Consider the following 26298-nt stretch of genomic DNA (forward strand, 5'->3'; position numbering starts at 1 on the left):
AAGGAGGTTTCCCCCTCTCTTCTCCTGTGTTCCGTCTGCTTTCTCCTCCCCGGCCTGTCTTACCCTCGCCCTTCGTTCTTAGGTTGCAACGGACTATAGTAGCAGAATTTTTGTGCATTACAAAAAGCTGGGAAGCAAAAAATAAATCGAAACAAAGGGCCAATGAACGCATATAAGAATAAACTATGTGAACCCGTTAAAAGCGAGCGAAAAGTAATCGACGAGATCAGATCACTATGGCGCATGCCATTTCTAGCACTTGAGACATGGGAACTGGGACTCGTAGCCGGTTTCTTGTGGGCCGCGTCCCAGCGAGTCGCGGGCTGCATACGGCCCACAGGCCACGTGTTTGAGACCCCTGCTTTACATGTTCTTCCTCAAATACAGAACCGCTTCAGCATCAATTTAATATGGACACCATTTTCAAGGACACACTGGGCAAATACATAAAATTTTGTCTTGTTATTATGGACAACTCACATTCTGGACAACTTTTGGGCAAACAGAGGTGTTTATATTAATGAGTCATGACTGTACGTTCTTCAATGCAAAAGGTCTGCATATAATTGAAACTGACAAAGTCACATAAAATTGTCTTTACAGTTTTCATTCCTGAGGCAACTCCATAAGAGGCACCCACACAAATGCTTTGAACACTAAGTATTCAGGCAGGTCTAGTCCCTTTCTAGATAGGGGCCACCGAGATGTATCAGGCTGAGGCGGTTAGTGAAGGCTGTTTTCCATTTGCATTATTATTAAAGGGATACTACAACGAAATTTCGCCGCTCATTTTTTGGTCTATATGTGTTCAAAAAAGCAGCATCACATCGAACATACCAATATCTTGTTAAAAAAGTCACAAAAAGAAATTTTAAAACAAATTAAACGATTAGCAAAGAGCACCTGGTGGATGTCGCTAACGCCTCGCTTGTAATGCCCGTCTAGGAACCTTGACAGCTAGTGACGGAGGTTGTCTCGTCTCCGGCCACGACGAGAGAAGAGGGCCAGCAGGAACTCCCCTCTTCCCGAGAATGCCTTTTGTGTGTCGCAGAAGTCGCTATTGTCCCCCTACAAGATTACAGAAGATTAACCCGTCACTCAAAACTCGTACAAAAGCAGCCGCTTCGGTGGCTGGAACGACTAGGCCATCCTCTCGACGTCAGCCTCGCCATAGCTTTGCTCGTCTTGAGACGACCTACGTCACGATTGCATTGGATGTCACATGGTCTCCGCTAGGCCTTCTCCGAGCGCTTGCCAGAGTGGGCCAATTATAACTAAAAATACAGCCCCCAGGCTCAAAATACAAATCTGCGATTGTCATTTACGGATATTGTGGATCATACTCAACCTATTTTTGAACACGACGGGAATATTTCAAATTTCGTTGAAGTATCCCTTTAAAGGTAATGCATTACTATAAATCCACCTCCTCTCCTCACACAACTTCTAGTGGCTAGGAAGCAGCACAGTAAAGAAAGCACAAACAGTGCGAAGACACTAAAAGAGTAAAAGGCGACAAACACCAGTGCCGTTTGTCCTCTTTGGCTGTCCGTGTCTGTGCTCTTTGTACTTCAAATGATGAACCAATTGGCCCAATCGTATATGTTATGTAAAGAAAGCCTTGTGCAAACTGCCAACAAAGGCAAGCAATTGTCTGTGTTTGTACGGCTGACCAGACTCGGAGCGAAACTCGGACTGCTGCTATTTGCAAATTCCACGGCCAATTTCTTGTAAAAATTCTGCTCGGCCCAGCTGACCCGGAAAAGTCATGGGACATACCATTTCTAGTGTCTCATGCATTTGAATGCGTCGCACGCACGAGACTTGAAGCATTGCTTGAACTTCTCTTTCAGTATTGTGCATTCGAAAATGGCAGGTCACCTTTTCACTTTGACTAAAGGCTTTGAGACACTGCTCACATTTGTGAGATCTTTAACCATGTGCGTTTGGATGTGGCGGGTCAGCTTCAGCTTCTCACTAAAGGCCTGGGGACACTGCTTGCATTTGTAAGGTCCTTCGCCTGTGTGCGTTCGAATATGCAGTGTCAGATTTTCTCTACGGCTAAAGGCTTGGGGACATAGTTCACATTTGTAAGGTCTCTCACCTGTGTGACTTCGAATGTGGCGGGTAAGCTTCTGGCTGTCACTAAAGGCTTGGGGACACTGCTCGCATTTGTAGGGCCTCTCGCCTGTGTGCGTTCGAATGTGGCGGGTCAGCTTTGAATTCTCACTAAAGGCTTGGGGACATAGCTCACATTTGTAAGGTCTTTCACCCGTGTGTTTTCGAATGTGGCGGACCAGGCTCCCACGCGCACAAAATGCTTGCGGACATCGCTCGCATTTGTAAGGTTTTTCGCCTGTGTGCATTCGAATGTGGATGGTCAGCCTCAGGCTCCGACTAAAGGCTTGAGGACACTGCTTGCATTTGTAAGGTCTCTCGCCTGTGTGCGTTCGAATGTGTAGTTTAAGATCTTCTCTAGAGATGAAGGCTTGGGGACATAGCTCACACTTGTAAGGTCTCTCACCTGTGTGAGTTCGAATGTGGCGAGTCAGCTTCTGGCTGTCACTAAAGGCTAGGGGACACTGCTCGCATTTGTAAGGTCTCTCGCCAGTGTGCATTCGAATGTGGCGGGTCAGCTTGGCATTCTCACTAAAGGCTTGGAGACATAGCCCACACTTGTAAGGTTTTTCGCCTGTGTGTTTTCGAATGTGACGGATCAGGTTTCCAAGCCTATTAAATGCTTGTGGACATTGTTCGCATTTGTAAGGTCTCTCGTCCGTGTGCGTATGAACGTGGCTGGTCAGCTTCAGGCTCCGACTAAAGGCTTGGGGACACTGCTTGCATTTGCAAGGTCTCTTGCCTGTGTGCGTTCTAATGTGCCGTGTCAGATTTCCTCTATGGCTAAAGGCTTGGGTACATATCTCGCATTTGTAAGGCCTCTCACCTGTGTGACTTCGAATGTGGCAAGTCAGCTTCTGAGTGTCGCTAAAAGCTAGGGGACAGTGCTCGCATTTGTAAGGTCTCTCGCCTGTGTGCGTCCGAATGTGGCGGGTCAGCTTTGCATTCTCCCTAAAGGCCTGGGGACATAGCTCACATTTGAAAAGTTTTTTGCTCGTCTGGTCTTGTATATGAGACCTCAGGCAATTACACAGAGAAAGTGTTTGCAGGCATTCCTGGCATCTGGGAGGTTTTTTACCAGTGTGGGCTTGAACGCGATTGACCAATGGACTATTTTTCCAGAATGCTGCTGGGCCTAGTTGACAGCCAAAATTTCTTTCTGGCTTGTGAATCTCAGCGTGGCATCTCAAATCTTCTTCCTTGGAAAAAAACTCAAAGCAGTACTGGCACTTGAGTTGTTCATCACCGTGGTCAACCAGATGAGTGAGGATTCCACGCTGATCCCTGGTGACATGGGTGCAGAAACAGCAATTGAAGAGAATGCCTGTCGTGGGCTCTGATAGGCAGCTGATCTCCTTCGGGCATGTATCTCCCTCACCTACGCAAGCAAACATGACCATCTCTATTATAAAAGACAAAATAGACCGACTTTCCCTTTTTCGACATTACTGCGACAGAATTTATAAAATGAAACCTATTGTGTGTTACACTAAGGTAGGGGTCGGCAATGTGCAGCCCTTATGCGAAGCAGTTTCATGCAGCCCCCGGCACAATATCAGAAAAATACCCCCCCCCCCTTGCTGCTTCTTCACACAGGCTCAACGACCACACGGTAGTTTTCACTTTGAATGGGGTTAGACAAGAACAAGGAGCACTTTGAATTGGCACTGTCTGGCATAAAGTATCTTCACATTCTTTATGCCTTTTCTTTGCCTGTCTGTGAGTGGATTGGAAAGGTGTACCACTGACAGCTTACAGATGAACACTGAAGTACCGTACTTGCATGAGTATTACGCAAGTTTCTTTTTTCTCAAAATTATGTGCTCCGAAACATACCTCGCGTTATATTCAGAATTGAGCTCGGCCATGAGGCACTTGAGCAGAGAGAAAGCCATCCCTCCGACTGAATGCAGAAGATTAAGTGCAGAAAACAAAAAGGGGGTGTGGGGAGGTAAGTTATTAGGCAGGAATACACCAACTCATGTTTACAAACAAACCGGAGCGCCCCTAGCGGACGCCACCGGCGCCGCGCATGCGCGTGGGGGTGTGGGCAAGAAGCTCGCCGTCGCCCATAAACAAACCATTGGAATGCGACGTTGTCGGCGTCGGTGTGAGTCCCCCTGCCCTTTTTCACGATCGAATTGTTGATTCTACGTCTTCCTGGGCAATGTCTGACAACTTGAGCGGCGCCAGCGAAATTATTGAGGCTCGTTACACCGCAAAACTTCGCGTGAATAATGTGACATGTGGCGATTGATTCCGCGTGGACGCCGCAGTATGTACGCTACAGCCTAATTCGTATGATGAGATTTCGTTCGCAATTTTCAGTCGTGACGCCGCTCGGGCCACAAAAGCGTGAACCGTAGCTGAGATGGTCAACGTTGATATTGAAAATTGCAAGCCGAATCGGACCAAGTGAAGTAGGCATAACAACTCTGTGATGGTCACTGGTAACAATGATCAACATCTCCTTGTATCTACTGTTTACATCGAGCCTGCTTACCAACCTTCAAACTTTAGTCTTTTGAGGCCTGCACTTAATTCTTACCGCAAGTACTGGGCCAACATTTGGTCTACGGGCCGGCGTCGTCTAAGAGAGCAGACGACAAGCAGAAACGTTTGAAAGAGCAGACGACAGTTCGAACGATCTGGCCGCCGTTTGAAATTGAAGACGCACTGAACAAAGTTTGCACGTGGTTCGCACAACTTGACGGTTTTATGGCGTTCATGTTGGAACAAAACAAATAAATCTCATGACCACAAGTATCCGTGAATTCAATCCAAAGTGCTTCCCGCCCAAGCAATCGTAGTCCGACGGCGTCTGCTTTTCCCTTTTCACGACACATATCCAGATTCTCGGACGAGCCGAGCATGTGAAAACTGACATTCAAACCTTTCTCGACACTTTTGTTATGGCCCCAGTCGCGGCGTTTTGACGAGAAGGCAGGTTTTTGTCTGGTTCCTTTCAAAACAACGCAGGAATACACGTCTGGCATGGGGATTTCTACCCACAGCCCCAGACCGGAAGTGCGACCGACGCGCCACCACCGCGCCGTGACGTAACAGAGATGAGTTTGTGTATAGGAAACATTGAAAACATTCTGTCACCATCATGTCTGTACAATGCATGTGGCCGACACAACGCGCCACACCAGAGTGAGGTACACTGGCCAGTTCAAGCCGAGCCAAGCCAAGTGGAGACACAAGTTAAGACCGCTGGCCGTGTTTGCGCAATCATGAAACACAAGGTGTTTGTTTATACAGAGGTGCCGTAGCAAGGGTGAGAACGACCGTGTATTGCTTCCGACAGTCCTTGTTTTGCCTGTGGATTTTTTAGTTTCTGCTTAAGAGTTCTGCCTTATGACTGTTAAGGCCCACTCATACACTTGCGACTCCTTAAAACCGAGTGCCTTGAAACATCTTAAAATTTCTTAGAATGAGAGAACACACTGGCACGCTGGTGCTATCTACGGCATGCAGTGACCTTGGAACTGCATTTCACTAGAGCAAAGGTTTCGCGGAATATCCGAGGCCAAATGTGCATAATATCTATAAGAAATGGTTGTTTATAACATTGACAAAAGTTTTTCGACCCAAGAAAGAAAGAATGATGCGCAAGAGAAATAGAAAATATGTGGGACCGCCATGTTCCCACTGCTACCCCACAGATGGCGCCAGTGTGTCCTCTCGTCGTAAGAGATATTAAAGGAGCCCTGCAACAAATTTTTGCGGTTTTTTAATTTGCACTGAACCTGAGCGCACTGAACGTAGTAACTTAAGTGAACTTTTTATTTTCACGAAATTCGCTTTATTTTAAAAGTTATAAACATATATTAAAATTACAAAAACAGGCACAAAATAACCTCCTTCATGACGTCCTTGGTCCCCTGTCCCCCCTTTTCCCTCGCCGGAGGATTCCCCTTGCCGCAGTGACTAAGGAATGTGGGGAGGGAGGGGAAGACGGGGAAAAGAGGTGAGGCCGAGGACAAATACCATGTAAGCCAATACTGGCAACTCCCGCGGATCACGGGCGAAAAGTGATCGCAGCGCCCCTGGCGAGCTCGGAGTCTTCTCCACAACAGATTGGTTTTGCCCATCTCCGTGCGAGAGGACCAATAGAAAAAAAAGTGTCACGGGTATTCACTGTTTTGAATGTTCAGCTTGTAGGGCGCAATTTTCGGGCTCTCCTGAAGAAAACACTCTGTCAGAACTTACGTAAGTCAGGCAAAACACTAATGTACCTTTGCCGTTTTTTGAAAAAGGGCAATGTAAAAAAATTTCAGAACATAGCTACCTCTCAACTTTACTGTTCTTATCGATCAATTCGTTTTGTTGTTGCAATTGCAATTTCTCATGAATGTATTGCTTAAAACCGTTTCGTCCAATAGTCGAGCTGGCTAATCCCGATCGTCTCCGGATGAAAAAGCAAAAGGCAATTTCGAACTACGTACCTTACTGCAACGTTAGTATGCTCTGGAAGAAGTCGACTGTGCACAAGCAAATCTAACGCTATTACTGAAACTAAGAAAAAAGAAAAAAAAAAGCACTTGTTGGATGGTTGTGCACCTCCTACCATTTTTCAAAGTCTACTTTCTTTTTATGCTTGAGGCGATGCCATACCACCGCGGTCTTTCTTCCTCCTGCGTTTATGTTTTTTGTTAGCTTTTTTCTTTCCTGTGTTTACTTGAAGTTCGCATATTTTCCTTTCCCTTTTTTGCCTTAGTTTTTACTTTCTTTCCTTCGCTTCGTCGCTTACTACCACCGATTCGTCTGCTACGCTATGCCCGGACATCTGGAGGGCCGTCTGCAACTTTGTTGTTATTGTTTTGTTTTCCACTGTCGTCTGTGATAACCTATGTTCGCCTCCAATTGAGCTTCTGATCCGAAATCTTCATATGTACTTTTTGATACTTAATAAATATCTTAAAAAGTGTAAGCTCGTTTTACATTTCTATTCAGATTTTATTTGAGTATACGCGGTCATGTCTGCAATGGGTCATCGTTGGTTGATCAACCGGCCGCCTTCGGGCATTCACCAGCGCATACTTGGAGATGGCAGGCATGTCATGTGCTGCTTACCACTGCAAAAACAAGTTTCTGTGATGTGGTGGAAAGTCCTTCTTCCGCTTCCCGAAGACCGAACAAACGGGAGTAATTTATTTACTTCAAATTGAACTGCAAGAGTATCCAAGTCTGCTTCACAATCGCCACTGACACCTCAACAGACGATTATGACAACTCCGCGGAGATTGCTGAGAACTTTATGGACAACAGGCCAGATGCAGTGTGAGCTAAACTATGCTATTCCTTTCCTCTATTTTGTTCTTAGTTCCTAACAACACCGCCCGCAAAAGAAAATAAACAAACAAATAACGCGCAAGTGAAAAAAAAAAAAGAAGAAAAAAGAGCTTCACTTTTTTTTCTTTTTTAATAGTTTTGTCGCTGCTTTCACTTTGTTTGTTGCTGCCCCAACACCTACGGCGAGAACCACCTGCTAATTTTCAATGCTCCTACCAACGCCATGTGCGATCGTCGTCGTGGAAGGAGGTCTTTGCTAGGCGATTTGTATCTTTGTATCGTCCGCTAACTTTTTTGTTTCATTTGCCGTTGTTCGCGACTGTTCCCCCATTTTTTTTTATTTTCGTCTGGGATAAGGACTCCAACTTTTCTGCAAAGTTCTGAAAGTGTTTGCAGGGTCATTTTTCTCATTACCTTTTGTTTTTGTAATGCCGCAGAGGCTGGTGTGCTTGCTCTGGTAAGTTTAACATGTTGTTTGAGCAGTTTTAATAACCAGCTATTCAGGTAAGAAATGGTGACAATGCAGTTTGTAACGTATAAACAGTAACCTCTTACAACAAAAATCGAGTAGCTAAACAATTTTTTTTTTTTTTGCTTCCCAGATGCGCTTCAAATGCGTTTCATACATTGAGTGGCGTTTGAGACTGCTAAATAAACTGCTCTATCTTCGTTTCTGCACGTGTTGTTATTTATTTGTCGCTGTAGTTGCGATAAGTGGATTCCGCTTTGCAAGCGGACTGACCGTAGTGACGAAACGGGGCACGCAAAGCTTGAGGGCGTCGTGGAGCCTATACTTTTCCATTGCATCGCCTGCTTCCGTAGACTCCGAGTCCGCTAGAGGCGCCACTGTCACGTTCGCCGCCACTCCCATAGGTTTTCGGGAGAGTTTCCAGCATTAGCGGAGCTACCTATATCGTATTTGCGAGGAGAGAGAGCTGCCCGGGAACAGAACAGCTTTCTCCCCTCGGCTGACGTTAAAGAAGCAGTGCAATGGTTTTAATGTTGAAAGAATTGCCAGTTTGCATTTTTTATATGTTCATACAAGCCCAAGTGACCAAAAACGCATCACTTTAAAAAAAAAAAGGCTATTCTGTTGCGTAATCACAAGGCAAAAAACGAATGATTTGCCGATCTGCAGCCGCCGGTGGTGGCTACGGGAACTAAAATGGCGGCATATCTGGGGGATACGCGGAAGTCAACAAACCCTGTCCCCCTCCTCTGCTACACTCGCCGTCAGCCCCGTGGCGAACCGTCCTTAGTGTTTATCGCTCGCCGCGACCTTCACGAGGCTAATCCTTTGAAAGTCGACAATCGCGGAGGAAGCGGCTGGAGTCTCTGAAGAGAGGGCCCAAGGGGAAACCACGTGAACCCCCAGGCACGTCACTTGAAAGTCGGCGTGGAGAGTTGAGAGGCACTTCGACCTTCAATTTGTTTCATTTTTTTTTTAAATAAGAACTAGCGCTCGCAAGAAAATGCAGCTTTCAGTTTTTCGTTTCATAGGTGACGCAGATTAATTTCCGCAGTTAATTGGCCAAAGTCTGAAAATCGTTGCACTGCCCCTTTAAGGACCAAAAAGTCACGATTTCGTCCCATGCTCCGCGCGTTCGACACCCTTGGGCAGCTCTTCCAAAGTGGGAAAAGGTTTCCGAGTCGTCCGGATAAAATTTGATGCACTGATATTTAGTTACTCATTCTGTGCCCGCAGCGTTGCCCGAATTACAAGAGACGTGGAAACTGAAAAAAAGGTAGACGTGTAAATTGGACTGCAGGGCCCCTTTAAGAGGTTCCAAGGCACTCGGTCTTAAGAAGTCGCAAATGTGTGAACGGGCCTTAAAGGCCGACCAACAAGCAGAAAGAAGCAAACTTTCCCTCAATTCCTTTGTTCCATTTGAGAAAGAGGGAGACCCTCCTCCTCTCTACCGGGAGTAGTTCAGAGATCCGCTCCTGTATGGAGAGGAGGGGAAACGTGGGCGAGTGGAAATGGAGGGAATGAAACTGGGAACCGGTTTTCTCCCCGGTAGAAGACGATTCTGTAGGTCGGACTTTAAGGTGAGGAAGATTGTCCCAATTTCGAAGAATGGCAACAAGTACTCCCCTTGGAACTATCGTCCCATCTCCCTAACAATTGGCTCGTGCAAAGTAATGGAGCATATCATAAGCGACTAATCCATCAGATCACCTGCTCATCCAAGATGACCTCATCCACATCCTAGCACGGTGTGAAACATGGCAGATGTCCCTCAACGTCCAAAAGTGCAAGACTGTGTCCTTTACTTGTGGCTCTAAACCTTCAAATTTCTTCTATTCACTGAACAGCGTTCCCTTGTAAAACATTAATTTTATAAATATCTTGCTTTCATTTGATTTTTTCTGAGTCACTCATATCAGTCATACATCTCCCCTGTTAGTTGCTCTTTAGGTGATTTGAAGCGCAACTTGAAAATGACCACTCCTCATTTAAAAATGCTTGCTTACTCATCCTTTATCCACCCAAGACTTGAATACGGATCTGCCATCTGGTACCTCCATCAAGCCTACCTCATAAATAACATTAAAACGGCTCAGCATCGAGTGTTTAATTTTATTTATCCGGATTGTTCTTCTTTTACAACCATCACATCTCTTCGAACCCCTGTCAGGCTCCCACTCCTCTCCCAATGTTGCAAACTTGCAAGGCTATCTCTTCTTCACAAATTTTTCTCCAGCCCGTGTCTCAGACTAAAGTACATCAATCCTCGAGAATGCCGCCATCATCGTACTGGCCATAATCTCGATGTAAGACTCCCGATGTCAAGAACCGTCATCTTTCAAAACTCCTTTTTTTTTTCACGTACTGCCATTGATTGGAACGGTCAATCCGGCCTTTTGATTTAATGTGCAATATTGATATTTTTTGCACTTTGGGTGGCTAGGAACGTGCAGGGTGTACCAGTGTTGCAGAAAGACTGGCACCCATGCATTAGGTATGCGCACGACACCAACAACTCGCTCAAACTGATTTTCGGAATGGCATTTGTAGTAACAGGGGTGGATTTAGAGGGAAGTGGGGAGGGGCGCGATTTCTCCTCCTCCTCCTCCCTTGAATTCCGCATGTGTCCACAGTTTTTAACTGAGTGCTTGTGGTCTTTCTTCTGTTTTGATACATGTGAAGTGTACTTCTGTTTTCGCAAAAATGTACCCCCCTTGCTATGCCTCTGGTGATGCGGGGTAACTTCAAATAAATAAATCTGCCAAAACTTTTGGCGAAAAGCCGTGTTTTCCCATACGCCTGATACGCTAACCCCTCCTCCCTCTCTGTTCCCCTTATCCCTCCCTCACTCTGAGAGCACCTGCATCTGCTCCTAATACAAGAAACTGCGAACTAATGCTCGATAAGCCTTAATTCACACCTGTGGTGCCGGTGTACACCGAAACGTCATTCCAGTTGGTGTGCTTGACAAGGTCCTTCTCCAGCACTCCCGCCAGCTCCAGGACGCGCCTCTCCCGCTCCAACTTGTTCGTGAACTGAAACAAATCGGCCGCGATAGTTTCGGTTTCCGGCGTTTTGGCAGCGCGCTTGAAGTCAGGTGACCATATTCCTCAGGGTAAAAAACGGGAGGCTCTGGTTTAAAGGCCGATACACACTTCGCGCTTTCCAGTTTTGCTCGCCTCCTCCTTTACTATATCCTCTCCACTTTTTACCTTGCCCCAACTTAGCTTCCCTCGCAGCTTAGAAAAGGGGAAAGATAAGATGATTATTTTCCCTGCAAGAAACCGAGGTTGTACGTCGGCCTTTATAAGAGGGGGGGGGGGGGGGGGGGGGGGTACAAAAGTGAACTATGGGCACATTGTTCCGGAGTCGGACAAGTGACTTTCGTCGTTAGCTTTCCACACTGTTTCATTGTTTTAAAACGGGACTGTCCTGCCCATAAACGGGACGTCTGGTTACCCTAGCTTGACGGGAATGCAGAAATGTGGACGCACCTCTCCGTCCGGCAGAACGACGTCCGAGCTGCCGTCGTGGTCGGAGAAGTGGTTTTCGAACACCCGTTCAGTCATGCCTAGAAATTCTCCAAGCAGATCGGCCAGAGGACATCGGTTCGTTGACGTCTTCGATTATGTCGAGTTTGGAATCTTGCGTGCAAATCACTCACTTGTCTCACCACGCAGCTTGTTGTGACTAGGGGTGTCGCGAACTTTTGTCGAACCAGATTTTTTGGTCGAACTTCCGGGGTTCGACTGAGTCGAACCGGTTCGACGAACCTTCGAACTTTTCACCAGAATCGACCGGTTCGACTTTATGGTAGACCTGTGCGCCGGTCAGAAATCGCCGGCGGCGGCGCGCCGGTGTTTGTACCTCCGGCGGCGGCGTGTTGACGGCGCGGGGATCAACGGATCGGCGCAACACCTCCTAGAAGACAAGGCCATAGCGCTCTGAGAGCTTACGTCACAATGGCGGAGCAAGGAAGTCCATGGCGCAACTACGTGAGAATACGCTATCGACGTGAAAACAATGATCGTTGAAAAGCGGCGCGGTGGTGTTCGTTCATGCGCGTTTATCCGACGTTAATTTACGTTTTAAAGGCGCAGTCTTGTACAATTTATTATATATATAATATAAACGTAATATACAACGCGCTTCCAAGGTTGAGAATACCAAATTTATATTTATGAATATCCCCGTAACCGCGGGACTACGTGCAGTTCCGCAGCACCCCACACTTTTCGAAAGGACCGGCTGCGATGCTGCCGATGCCACATGGCACATGGCTCCGATTCTGGTAAATTTACGTTGTGTGTGAGCTGCTGACTGTCTGAAAAGGAACGCTGAGACATCTCAGAAGGGAAGGAAACCGAAAAGGAATCCAGTCATTGTCGCAGGGAGCGCACACCAGCAAGAGATGGGTCGACAACGTTAAGCCTTTCGTCGCCGCTGCTCTCGTGTGTGGTACTCTTGAGACTTGCTTCCCGTCGTATTTCTGTCATCACCGTAGTCTCGGGTAGTTTTTTTTTGTGTTCGCTTGGGTACTACGGCATTTACGTGGATTCGTGAAACAAGTCCTGCTACGATTTGAGTGACGTGTGACAACTAGCCAACGAAGACTCTGGTCGATTAATCGATAGACCTCTCTCGGCAGAGAGAGGATTGGAGTTCGTGTTCAAATGTGTTCGTCAGGGATATTGTGGGACGTATGGATACGATTGAAAGGTGAGAAACAACTTGTTTACGGGCTTTTTTGGTCGCGTAGGACGCAAGTAAAATGCTGCACTCGTTTTTTTAATCGCATGATAGATTGCAATTTTGTTATTTGTCGTTATTCGTATGCATGTTGAAAGTAGTGAAAGCGCACAATAAAGACGAAGACGGAGAGGCAAACAGGACGAGCACAGCGCTCGTCCTGTTTGCCTCTCCGTCTTCGTATTTGTCTTTATTGTGCGCTTTCACTACTTTCAACATGCATAACCAACTCGCCTGCATCGCCACATTAATTCGTATGCAGTTGCGTCGACATTTGTAAATGAGCGATGCTATATGCACTATGTAGTGCACTTTGGACGGAAATTGCTATATGCACTACGCTGAGAGCTCATGCCGCTCGGGCCACCCTTTTTCGAACTGCGCGTGTATCACTGGGGAGCTCGTTAAAGGCCGACGACCAGTTCGCGCTTTCCACTTTTCCCTGGCTTCCTCCTTTCCCCCCTTCTAAACTGTCCACCGTTGCCTGTTTCCTCCTCCCCCATGGTGAGGAGGATCTTCTGCCTTGCAGAATCTCCAGTCTGGTCCACGGCCTTTAACCCAGCCCCCCGCCTGCGTTCACGCCGCTTCGCGGCGACAGTATGCGGCTGCTAATTAGAAAAGTTAACCAGTACACGCCGCTTCGCGGCGTCCAGCCGGCAACCCAAGCCCCACTGTCCCGGATCTGCGAAGTCTGCGAAGTTTCGTCGACAACATTCGGTGTTTTTTTCTTTTTTTTTTTTTTTAGTGTTCATCGCAAAAAAGAAATATGAATATCGCCAAATGCCTCGTCAAAACAACGTTCAAGAAAAAAAGAAAAAAAAAAAAGGTACGATCACCACGATTCGAACCTGCGTCCACTTGCGTACGAAGCAGACACGCTAACCCCTACGCTATGCCACCGGTTGGAAAAACTCGTTGTGATCATTCATTTTATACGAGACAAACGTAGTGCATATAGCAATTTCCGGCCGAGCTGCACTCCGCAGTGCATATAGCATTACTCTTTGTAAATATGCGCGGTAATCTAGCTTTCACTGGAAGGTGAAAAACAAGTTTGTGATTATTGAAAGTGCGTTGTTTGTGGTTCTGTGTTTATTTATACTAAGGTTATTGTATTACCTTTACCGCGTTTATACTAGAATCTTAACTGTTAAGGTAATAGTATTATTATATACAAAATAAGTTATGTTTTGTTCTAAGACAGCTCGAGCCCATAGGGAGAGGTAAATTTGTAGACTAAGTAGCACGTTTAGTACCGCTGCCACACGGAAAAGTTAATATATTTTCATTCAGTTATATAGGATTTAATGAGCTCGCGGTCTTGAGTGATTATACGAGCGCCGCAAGCGGATTTGTCGACCCCATAATGTCATTCAATCGAAATTGCATTAATTTTGCCATGTGGCCGGGGTATGATGCAAGAATTCAGTGACTTCACGCGATAACGTCGCTTACATGATCGTGAGAAACACTTGCCTTGCCTTGTCCGCGTTGACTACGTCTAAATGATTTTTAACTGTTCTGTTTTGCTGTTTCCAAATCACTGCGTGTCTCGCCATTTTGTCGAAGTGTTTCTGTATAAAATATGCATTCCTACAACAATAATTGCATGACTCAATGTTTTCGACTTAAAATAATCATCTTTCTATAGACCGACACGCGGGCTTGACGTCACGGAGCTGCGGCGGCGCTGCGATCGCGCCGGAGCCGGGGGTGTGGGCAAAAGCGCGCACGTTTCGCATGGGCGTCAAAGCATTTCAGCATGCCGCGAAGCTGTGTTGCCGTTAATTGCACCGAAAGGTACAGAAAAATTAGTGGAATGAATTTCCACAAGTTCCCAGCGAACTCTGAAAGGCATAGAAGGTGGATAATATCCATGGATCGAAAAGAATGGTTGCCTCGCGCGAACGACCGTTTGTGCGGCAAACACTATCTTGGAGGCAAGTGCGGCTTCCATTTCAGTCTCCGTCCCGAGTCTTCCTTATGTGCAGGGAAGCCGCTGTGATCGAGACCACCCGGATTTTGTTCCCACGGTGTTCGCGCTCAACACACCGGCCAAGCGCTCGTCAGAGGCTCGCTACGCCCGTGCTACCGAGCAGAAGGGGGTCGGCGACAGAACGGCAGTGTTGTAGGCGTTGCCGAAAAAAAAGTAACGAAATACGTTACTCGTTACTTGCAAATAAAAGGTACGCGTTGCTGAGCTACGTTATCTAAAAATAAAAGGAATGCGTTACCGCTATCGATAAAAAGTAACGCACGTTACTTCTGCGTTACTTTAAATTATGATTTAACACATTTTACGGTTTTGACGATGCAGGTCATATATCAAGAAACATTATGTTCATGCAGAAACTGAACATAATTACTTTATCTCTTTTTACGGTTTCACCTAAACACTTACGAAAAAAACGCAAAGAAAAACATGGCTTGACGCCTAAAACACGGAAACAATTGAAGTGTAATTTCTTTGAGACTTGGGAAGTAGTAACGGCTAACGTAACTGCGTTACTTGAAATAGTAACATAGAACGTTACCCGTTACTGTGTCGAAAACGCAACGAGTAGGTTACTACGTACGTTACTGAAAAAAGTAACGCGTTCCTGGTAACGCCGTTACTTGTAACCTGTTACCGCCAAGACTGAAGAACGGACAAACCTTTACTGCTTGTAATGCCTTGTAGTCATGAGGGTAGGAAAAATATCATACCTTGACCTGAAGACGCTCTGTGTATTTAATCAATGAATGAATACACACACTTCCGCAGACCCACAGTCTACTGATCGCTGATCCCGCCGGCAGTGCGGAAACCGACTCGATGTAATCGTAGACCTCGAGGGACTTGTACGCCTGCACCGTGTCGGCCGTGAACTGTCTTGGCGAAAAAACTAAATAAACGACGACCTGAGCCGTCGTCTTCCGAGGCAGCAACTTTACGTCGGAAGTCCAGCAGGCCTTGTTTACGGCGTACGGATCCTCGCAGGCAACGCCGTCCACGCACAGTTTGTTTCGATATCGCTACCGTTCAGGCTCGGGCAACGAGCTCAAATAGTCGGGCATAGCATACGACATACGTTGTGAGGAAATGCGACGCACAAATAAAGATACAAGCGTCCCCACAACGTCAACAACGAGCGCACGCCATAGAGCGCAATGGCGAAAACACGGAGAGCCGGGCTGCTTTTGCCCACATAGCTACCGCGCATGCGCGGCCTTCCGGCCGTGTTGGTAAACAGAGCCGCTCCGCGTGTCGGTCTATAGGCTCCTTGCATTGACGTCACATCGCACACATTTGCACACCAAGTAAAAGGAGGAGAGGGAAGCTGCTTTTGTAAGAATTTTGAGTGACGGGTTAATCTTCTATAATCTTCTGGGAGGAGAATAGCGACGCCTGCGCAAATCCGGAAGGCACAAAGGAGGGTCCTGATAAGAGGGGAGCTCCTTCTCCCCCTCTTCTCTGGAGGGTATCGGAAATGACGTCATGTGCTTATACGCATACGTCGTGCCATTTCGTACCGATTATTTAGCGGTGTAATATTTTGCTCGTGTAATAAAATGTTTTCTATACCCGTTGCTATGTGAAGCTTTCATTTTAGCTAATATGACACGCGTATGTGACTAAAAACGCGTTACGACGGTCGATCCACGCGCGTTGCCTTCGCTTCGACGCGCGCCCCCGATGGCCTTCCTTTGCGACGTCACGAGAAGAGCGCTACGGCCTTGTCTTGTTGATCGGCGGCGGCGTGGCGCGGAAGAGGGAAGGGAGGGGAGGGGTGTAAATTAGAGAGTGAGGGGGAGAGAGAAAAGAGTCGTTTGAATTTAGAAAACAAGATGCAAATACCATAAAAAGCAACACACTTTTTTATTTTATTTTTTTCTGGAGAGCCTTCGCTTTCTGGATATTGCCTTCGCTGTGAAGAGTACATCCGTTAGAAGAATCAGGTACTTCGGCATTTTATTTACCCTCGTTTGTAAGAGAATATGTCGCCGGCTGGCAGCCGCGGCCCGAGATCCTCCGCAAGACGAGGACCGACGACAACAGGTATTTTATCCCCGCGTCCCACCTCACCACGCGCTTGTCGCGCGCCCCGTGCCTAACAAGTCGATCGAGCACGCGGTACGCCGCAAGCCGTCATCACCGACAACGACAGGGTCCTAACCTCTCGTTCGGCTTCGCGGTACCTCGCCGACAGGCACATTCAGAGCGTCCCTAACAGTACTTTACGCTCCCGAAGCTAACGGCTTTGTCGAACGCACCAACGGAAAAATCCTTCCATGTCTGCGCGAAAGAACGTCAACGGCGACATCAACCATTGGAGCGATTACCTCCAGGCAACCAGCTTTCAAGTGAACCAGCAGCCGTACGCCGGACTCCAGACATCACCGTTTGAACTCCTGTTCAACTTTGGCACGCTGACCAATGGAATTTTCCCCGCTTCCCGACGAGGTCGGCGACGTCCGCGCGAACTGCAACGCTGCAAACGCGAACCTCGCTTACCTTCACGGCATGAAGCGTTCCTCCTACGATGCAAAACATCGACCAGCTCCACACAGCGTCAGGGACAGGGTATGGCACACGAACGGCCTTCCTACCTCAAAACTTGGCCTGCTTTTCCACGGACCGTACGCGTTGTCATCACCAACGTGAACAATCAAACCTACACCATTTCCGGGTTTGCTCCGCAAGGCACACCGGATTGCCGCCAAGCTCCCGCACGATAGCACTTTTTTTTTTCCCACGAACAACCTGCAGTTATTGACGTCGATTTCAACCAACTCGCCTTGCACCGCGGCAGATCCTCCGATTACAAGCGCATCACGCCGACGCCGCCCTCCACGATGGCTAGACGCATAACGAGAGGATCATGACAACATTAACAAAATGTGCGAGGGCGCAAGGATTTTGAGCTCGGGAGTGTAAGCAAATACGCTGGCGGCAAAGACCCGTAATTAGGAGAGCCTCCCCGACTCGACCGGATGGGGGCTCGACTTCGACCCCCGATGCTGGATCTACGCGTGAAAACGAGAAAGGAGGACCCCTAGAAACACGATGTGTCAGGAACAAGCCAGGCGTGTGGATCAAAATAAAATACGTTTGAAAGAAGCCTAAAAACGGACGCGAATATAGCCCGGCTTGCATCAAATTATTTCACAAAGTTTTCATTAAATCGTTTTGCAGTTTACAAAACCGTTCATTCCGTTTAATTCGTTATAACACTTTAAAAACACAGGCGAGCCGGTGAAGAACTTCCATAGTAACGGGAGACACGGAACGATAAAAATAACGGACAAGACAAGTCTCAAACACAACTTTTATACCCGTTTTCACGTCAAGAACTTTAGTAAAAAGAGTCTGAATCCTCACGAACCATTACTAATTTCCACCTTTATGTGGAGAATTAAGATATATGATGCTGGACTCTAATATATATATATATATATTATCAAGACGTGCATGCACGTTCCAGCGCCAAAATCATCACTTTTTTCTCCGACAACCAAATCTCGTAAGACTTTGCGTCGCGTATACGAACATCTTTATTTCATGTATGTGCTTTCCCCCTCTGTAATGCCTTTGGGCCCTGAGGGTACTTTAATAAATAAATAAATAAATAAAATGCTCAAAACTTTCTCTTTTTTTTCTTGAAAAAAACGGGTATAGTTTACTTGAACAACGAACGCTCTTATATATACGTCAAGAGTCAAAACCCTCACCATCAAAAAATAACTCTTTAAATAAAGGGTATCTTCGACGCAGAGCGCACAGACGGCCATACATTTTACGAGGGGCTTGATAATGAAGCGATGTAACTTATTAAATAGCTGAAGTACGTATCAAAGACCACAGAAAGAAAACACTGAGGTTTTGCTGTAAAGCCAAAAAAACCCCGATTTTTTTTTTTTTTTTTTTTGTAGTCAGTAAAACGTACATTAGCTATTTTAATAAGTTGTACCACACGGCTTTTAAGCCTCTTGTGAAAGTTAGTACTGTCAGATCGACGTCTGAAGTTTTGGGATGTCTTATATGGGACAAAGGGTGTGAGAATACACCCTTTTTTTAAAGTGTAGTTCACTGAAAGCCGGACACTCAGACAGATCCAAATGATTCATAGTCACACCAACCTGCCACCCAGACGACCCCGCTCGATGACTGACCAGCCACATACGAAAACAGGCAACTCCATCAGAACCCTTACTAATATGATACACGCGTGACGAGATGTCCCTACAGCGTGCAATTCGCTTAACGAGTGTCGATGAAACGATCGTGCCGACAAAACGTGTGTCCGTGAAACGTGTGCCCATGAAAAGTTGTCTGGGATACGTAATTCCACGAAACGAGTTTCGACGAAATGAGAGGGTCCCGTACACCACTCCTACGTGACAAGTTACATCTGGGTTTTTATGTTTTTTCTAACACCCCTGAGGAGCCCCAGAAAGGGGCTAACCTTTATAATTTGTGCTGAGTTTTGAAACCTAAATTTACTCCAAACCTCTTTGCCACTGACATAAAGTTATAAAAGATTGCATGGTAGTAAGGCACACACACAACATTCTTCACAACCGCCTTTTCAACGGGAGCCGGATTAAACCTTCAGCACCTTGAGCACAGCTCTAACAATTACATCGTGGTGATGGCCCGCTTCCAAACGACGCATCTTTTGCAACTCAACTGCCTCACCAACCCAAAACATACGGGATTGTTTATAGGCGTAATCCATCGCAGACGCAATTACACCACTCGTAACTATTTTCAAGCGGCAGCTGTCAGCTGCCAACAGAGGCTTGGCTGATTCCTTGCCGTACCTCCAGCACAGGCCCTTTTCCGTGTGCAACAGTAGGTCTATAAGTACTTAATTCGACTGTTGCGATGGCAGGGCTGTGCGGTCCACTCGACAAGGACCGCACAACCATGTCAACGTAAACATAAGTCTCGTTTAAAAAAAAAAAATCTCGGAAAACACTGGAGCGATTCACGACCGGATACACACACCCTGTTTTTGAATAAAAAGAGAACCACCAAGGTCTGCGGCAGTGGACTCTAAATGAAACTCCAGAATGCTGATAAAACTATCTACATCAATCCCAGTGGCAGACTGCAACTTTACTAGATTATCATCACACCACCTCCTGACCCTTATTAAGAGCTCCGACTTATCCATAGAGTAGTCCTTGATGTCTACAGTTGTCACATCGCACCTTCTTCCATGATGCGGATTCAATATTTCAATGAATTGCTCAGAGCTTTTGAGTGACAATGGACTCTTGCTCCATCTCTGTCAGGCATTTCTGGATAAAAACCGTCAAGACCTTTTGCCAAACTCAATTTTCGTTCACAACCATTTTAACAATTACACCAGGATGGGATTGTCACAGTTGCTCAACGTGTAAGGAGGAACGTACGTTTAATCCGGCTCCTGTGGGGAAAAAAGCCGGTTGTAAAGAATGTGTGTGTGTCCAACTAACTACCTTGGAATCTCTCAAAACTTTATATCAGTGGCAAAGAGGATCTGTGCAAATTTAGTTTTCAAAGCTCAGCACAAATTAGAAAGGTTAACCTCCTTTTCGGGTGGTCCTCAGGGGTGCCAGAAAAAAAACACGTGCACAGCACGTGCCGGTGATGGCGTCCGCCTCAATTATCTCTCTAAAAGTCTTATCTTTGTGCCTAGCGAGAACACTGGAAGAAGCAAATAATGGTTTTCACATGCAGTCATGCGTGGTTTCAATTGACTTTGCAGAAGAAGAGATAGTGTATTTGCGGTCCGCGGCGGGGCCACGGTTTGGTTGAGATGTGGTGCAGTGACGCAGTGTGTATCTACGCTGATGCTCTTGGATTAAATCAGTTTAAAGTAAGCGCTCTGTGGTGTTCTTCCTCTGTCTATGTCTTAAAGCGCAATCATGTTTTCTCACGCACAATACCAACTCGCCCAACAATTACCAGTTCTGACGAATGGTACTTACCTGAAGTTAGAGCGGGAATTATACGAAGCCTATGGAAGCACTTACTATCAAGTTCACAACTGCTTTCCCTTCTATACCGGAACTGACGTCAACGTTTCAAAGCTATTTTGAAAATAAAAAATAGGTGGCGCCCTAGGCGCTCCCCCTTAGGGAAGTATTCTCCCCTTCCGTCTTCATCTTTCCGAGTTAATGGTTACAGCACAGCTTGCGGCTGCATTGAGATGGTGGGGCCCCCACAAGAAAGATAGAGTATAGGCACTTGTGCACTCAGAACACTTTTATTTCCTGTTCTGGTGATGGCACCTGCATGGTTGGAGCTCTCGCTATGCGTTACCTCTGGTGCCATGTTGAACCACCTCGACCTGCGACAGGGAAGAGAATGTGATAATTTACCCCGAAAATGGGCAGGGATGTGGTGGGAGTGTGAACTTGATAGTAAGTGCTTCCATAGGCTTCGTATAATTCCCGCTCTAACTTCAGGTAAGTACCATTCGTCAGAACTGGTAATTATACTTCAGCCTCTGTCGCACTTACTATCAAGTTCACAACTGCTTGTTCAAAGCTTTCGCATGTGTTCTCAGCACCTGCATGGGTTCCAAAGTGAGCCCGGGTATCTGATTGCCGTCGGTAAAAGCGGTTAAATGTCGCCTCGGAGGACCAGTCGGCTGCTGCTAAGATGTCGGCAAGTGGTACTCCGACCTCCACAGCTTTGGAGGTGGCCGCTCCTCGCGTTGAGTGCGCTTTGAAAACCGACGTGTCAATGCCCGCAAACGTTAGTGTGTGTTTTATCCAGTGAGCTACTGTGTCCCGTGCTGCTGGGCGGAAAGGCTTCTGCGTAGTGAGCAGAAGCTGCGTGTGGGCGCCTCGGAGTCCTGCAGTTCGTTCGAGGTACACCTGCAAGCATTCCACTGGACACAATTCCCGAACCTCTTCGAATGCTGGGAAGAAGAGGGTGGGAAGGGGTTTAGATGCCCCAGAAGTCTTTCTGAGGCCACTGAGCCCAAGCTCCCAACCCGCGGATTGTTTACGGATGTGGCATGTTGAAAGCAGGCACAAGTCTGACGTCCTGCCTGCTGAGGCAAGGGCTAATAGCATAGCTAGCTTGCTAGTGAGCATCTTGAGGCTAAGATCCTTGTTAGGACCCCACGACTGCAGGAGGGTTGTCACCGTTTCAACCCTCCAAGTTGTGGGGTATCGGGGTTTGGGGGGGTTAGAATTAAACACTCCCTTCATAAGGCGCACAACTGATGGGTGTTCCCCTAGAGGGCAACCGTCAAAGTTATGCAAGATCTGAGACAAGGCAGAACGGTAACACCCTATAGTGCGATACGCCAGGCCCTCCTTAAAGAGGCTAGCGAGGAAGTTGAGCACCTGTGTTAGAGTGGGAGAAAAGGGATCAACAGTCCTTGAATGGCACCAGCGTTCCCACCTGCGCCAGCAAGAGGTGTAGGTGAGCTGTGTTCCCCGCCTCCATGATGCCTCAATGAGGTGTGCAGCCTGCTCCGAAAGTTGGCTATGAGTTTGCTGGAGTTGGTCAGTCTCCATGCTGCTAGTGTCAGGCTCCCCGTGCTGAGCATTGGATGTACCTGCCCGTCGTGGCTGCGCAGTAGGTCGTGTGATTGGGGAAGAAGACGCGGTTCCTCGTATGAGTGGTGCAGCAGCGAGGCATACCATGGCTGAGATGGCCAAACTGGAGCTACTAGAATGAGCGGACTGTTGGAGCTCTGCAACTTGGCAATGCATCTGCTCACAAGGCTGAACGGTGGGAAGGCATAGAGGCCCTGACCCGTCCAGTCCTGGCTGAGAGCATCCACTGCTGCCGCCTGAGGATCCGGCTTCCAGCTGTAGTAGTGCCTCACCTGGTGGTTGGAGAAGTCTGCAAAAAGGTCCGTGTGCACGGGGCCCCACAGACAGTTGATCCTGCTGAATGTGAACGGGCACAGCTTCCAACTGCTGGCATCCATCACTCTCCTGGATGCTTGGTCTGCATCCGTGTTCATGTGCCCCGGAATATGTTGCGCCCTGACTGATATTCCCCTCGCCCAACACCACGACCATAGCTTGTGGGCTATCCTGGTGAGTTGTGGAGAGCAGGTGCTGCCCCTCCTGTTGATGGCCGCTACTGCTGCTGTGTTGTCTAGCTCGAGGAGGATGGAGCCCCGAGACACATTCTTTGCCAGCGCCTGAAGGGCCAGGAAGGCTGCCATCAGCTCCAGGGCATTGATGTGCCAAGTGGATTGGAGTGGTGTCCAGTGATGCCCGATCGTCCACCCCTCCGAGCATGCCCCCACCCCTTCAACGAGCTGTCCGACTGTATCGTCTGTACTACTGGGGGTGTCTTGATCTGGCCCCTTGTGTAAGCACACCGTCCTTAGCACTGGACAGTGATATGAAGCGTTTTTTGTGTCTATATAAGGTCTTGTTTTATGGGTTTTCTAAGAATTGTAAGGGTTGTGGTGGAGCTGGAGTTGCCTGTTATCGCATGTGGCTGGTCAGCCCTCAAGCGAGGTCATCAGGGTGGCTGGTTGGTGTGAATTATTTAGATATGTCTGAATCATGCATCATATGGGTTCTGTCTGAGTGTACGTCTCTCGGTGACCTAGTGAAGAGGAGGTGTTTCTTTTTTGGTGGTGAGGGTCTCGAGGTATATGTAACAACGTTCGTTGTTCAAATAAACTACAAACTGTGTTTGAGACTTGTTGTTTTGTCCGTTTTTTTTTTTATCGTTCCGTGTCTCCGTTTTCTATGGAACTTCTACATTTATTGATATATTTACAGGAGTAAAAATGAAAGGGAAAAAAGCATACAGACACAGCAGAAAAAAAAACACCAATACCCCCCCCCCCCCCCCCCCCTCAAAAAAAAAAAAAAAAAGAAAAAGATGGCGGCGCCGGCGGCGCGTTGAATTTATTGTGCGGCGGCGGCGGCGGCGTGCTGGCTCTGGGGATTCCGGCGGCGGCGCAGGGCGGCGAAAGCAAAACAGGCGGCGGCGGCGGCGCGGTGCGGCGGCGCACAGGTCTACTTTATGGACAGTGTGGCCAGACCTTAATACAAGCATGTCTAAGTTTGGAGATTTTTTTTTTATGCAAGGGGTTATTTTATTTTTTGAACAGCTGCAATTAAAAGAAACTAATTCTAATCACTAAATAAGTTAATAACTTAATGTTTAGTACTGTATTGACTAAAATAGACAATCAGCGCTGCACTTAATTCATCTTTTAGCCATTACCATCCAATCCGAAGCCAACTGGCCAGCCTGTCGCGCATGCGCACACGAGTCGAACCTCAATACAAGGTTCGTCGAACTTTCCACTAAAAGTTCGAAAAAGTCGAACCTGGTCGAACTCGACCGCGGCCGGTTCGCGACACCCCTAGTTGTGACGCGAAGAAAGCATTTGTTCGGCTACATGACTGGCTTGGTGGCTTGGTCTGGCTCGGTCATATGGCTTGGTCGCTTCGTTGGCTTGTTTCGGTATCCGAGCAAAATATCGAACCAGAGGCTCTGATCGAACGCATGTCGCTTGTTCACGACGTCGACGGCACCGGGCCTTTACCGGCACACAGAGGCTCTGCTGGTACCTAGAGTATCGCTGGTATTGCGTTTCTTTTCCTTGCTGGATCCGACCTTTAGAGGGAAAGCGACCTTGCACGCGCAGAGTTTCAGACGAATCGTGTTTCTCGCTTTGCGTTTGCGAAATACACGCCCTACGCTAAAATCTAACGAACTGCTTCGAAATACACGCCCTACTCTAAAATCTAACGAACTACAAAGTTTTTTGACCATTGAACGTTGTGTATCCACTGGGTACAGTATAATCGCGTCGTTTTATAACGCGAGCAATGTTTTAAAACACGATTCCAAACCGGAAAGCAGACGACACTGAGAACGATCGCCTTGCTCGCGTCTGCTGCGCTCGTGGAGTACTACGCGACCGGCGCATCCGGTCCGGACACCTCGAAGTCGGACCAGCAACAACGAGAAGCTGCGGCTTGCGAGGGGGCGACCCCAGTGGGGGCGACGTTTTCGTCGGCTACCATGTTCCACCGAGGGCATAGAGAGAAACAGGCGACATGATTGAACGTCGGCATATGTTCTCTGCTACGCCACATCCGCGCCTCCGATCTCCTGCACAAGCGACGGTAGCTTCCCGCAGTGCGGCCTTGGATCCAACAAGGCCGCCCTGGGAGCACCATTACGATACGGTTGCGCCAAACTCGGCCCGCCACTCGACTCGGTGGTCTGCGTCGCCGTTTCCCGTTGACCCTGGCCAGTTTCTCGGCCCCATTTTTTTTCTTTTAAGAAAGGGAGCTACACTTTATAATTTTCCATGATAAAATTGACCTGTGAAATATACCTTTAACCAAAAGTTTTGATTGCTACTGCAAGCGCCGTTTACGGCCCATTTTAGTTGGAGCCCATGCATTGGGGCCGCTTGGGGACGGTGGGGATTAAACGCGGATATCAGCGATTCAAGCAGTAATACATCACCTCTAAGGACTGCACCTTCTTTTCTAGTTTAATTTGCAGGAAAATACTGGAACTGCACACTGTATAAAACTAAAGTTTACAAGCGCTTGAGCAACTTCTCGTCACACTTAACCTTTCGAATTCCTCCAATCTTGTCGCACTTTCTCCTCTCTTCTGCCACAGAAAGTTGCCCGCCCCCCCTCCCCCTTAGGACAGCCGCTTTCCCACTCATTCAGTCACGGGCTCCATCAGAGAGGGCCATGGGACCCCCGAATCCATCGCGACGTCTGCTACGAAAGCAGAACAGGCTGTAATCTTCACAAGTTCTTACCATTGTGATATGCATATGGCATTAAAGCAATAAAAGTCTGTCATTAAATATTTCGAGTTGCTTTAAAAAAAATAAACTTTTTCACAAGACAAATTTTAACCTCGCGTCGAGCCCCCATGCACTTGTCGATAACGACAGCCTTGGCAACGGCTCGTAGGGATAACGACACCGTGTTGTGATGCATTCGCTCGGAGTCCATTGCACCCGTTTTCGATGCAGTAAAGCCAACATCTCCGAGGCACAAAATGGTTTCAGTTCCTTCTTCTCGTCTGTTGCGACACCTTGCAAGTAAAGCAGGTGAATGCTAGGCAGATCAAATGACATACAAAAAGCACATCAATGTCCAATACACATTTACAGCCCCACTATACCAATATGTAGATTGTCTCGTGGACACCGCCCACTGCAGTCGGAAGACCGGTCAAATCGAGCCATTCCCGAAGACCATTTTGCTGGTGAAGGTCTGCATCTCTCCAGACGGAGAAACTAGCCACAAGAGGGACTTTGAGATCATGCGACCAGCTCCATGGAGAGGAAGTACCTAGCATTCCAGTAGATTCCACTCGGCAGACACAAGCCTTGCCCAACATTTTCATAACACAACCTTTCACAGAAATAACTTTATATGCCGCTCCTGAAGAACACAAATGTGACTAATTTAACTTGCATTTCAAGCCTGTTCAACCTTTCTGCGCGTGAAATTGAACTTGAATAATCAGAGAGGACGGACTTGCAGCAGCCATTTGCTTGGAATGCTCGGTACATTTAGTTACTTGTCCCCACGGAGCCGGTCACATGACCTTAAAATTCCTCCCGAGACAACTTGAATGTAACGTATGGCGACTTACCATTTTTTAGGACAACTTGGCAAATCGGAGAAGCACAATACAAAGAAGAGCCTTTGCA

General features: G+C 47.4%; 2 protein-coding genes across 2 annotated transcripts; both read right to left on the minus strand.

Annotated features, from left to right (window-relative positions):
* Window positions 1–1877: 1877 nt before the first annotated feature.
* Window positions 1878–11611, minus strand: LOC121833965 (zinc finger protein 2 homolog). The gene is made up of 3 exons (XM_042287690.1): window positions 11380–11611; window positions 10806–10920; window positions 1878–3496 (listed from the first exon to the last, which is right to left on the minus strand). Exons 1-3 carry the CDS (start codon window positions 11452–11454, stop codon window positions 1878–1880), a joined length of 1809 nt encoding a protein of 602 aa, XP_042143624.1. The 5' UTR covers window positions 11455–11611.
* A 9524-nt stretch (window positions 11612–21135) lies between these two features.
* Window positions 21136–22868, minus strand: LOC121833966. Its single transcript, XM_042287691.1, has 2 exons — window positions 21293–22868; window positions 21136–21207 (listed from the first exon to the last, which is right to left on the minus strand). Exons 1-2 carry the CDS (start codon window positions 22649–22651, stop codon window positions 21136–21138), a joined length of 1431 nt encoding a protein of 476 aa, XP_042143625.1. The 5' UTR covers window positions 22652–22868.
* Window positions 22869–26298: the final 3430 nt, after the last annotated feature.

The sequence above is a fragment of the Ixodes scapularis genome, unplaced genomic scaffold, assembly GCF_016920785.2.
Source record: "Ixodes scapularis isolate PalLabHiFi unplaced genomic scaffold, ASM1692078v2 ptg000154l_1__unscaffolded, whole genome shotgun sequence".
In the NCBI taxonomy this organism is placed as follows: domain Eukaryota; kingdom Metazoa; phylum Arthropoda; class Arachnida; order Ixodida; family Ixodidae; genus Ixodes; species Ixodes scapularis.

Bases quoted from the DNA above. Each gene is read 5' to 3' on its own strand.
- LOC121833966 (XM_042287691.1), bottom strand. From the start codon at position 22,651: ATGGTCGTGGTGTTGGGCGAGGGGAATATCAGTCAGGGCGCAACATAT. The intron at 21,208-21,292 runs GTCGGAGTACCA...GACGGCAATCAG, and splicing joins CCACCTCCAAAGCTGTGGAG to ATACCCGGGCTCACTTTGGA.
- LOC121833965 (XM_042287690.1), bottom strand. From the start codon at position 11,454: ATGACTGAACGGGTGTTCGAAAACCACTTCTCCGACCACGACGGCAGC. The intron at 10,921-11,379 runs GTGCGTCCACAT...GATTTGTTTCAG, and splicing joins TCGTTCTGCCGGACGGAGAG to TTCACGAACAAGTTGGAGCG. The intron at 3,497-10,805 runs GTGTGAATTAAG...TTGCTTGCGTAG, and splicing joins GGTGTACACCGGCACCACAG to GTGAGGGAGATACATGCCCG.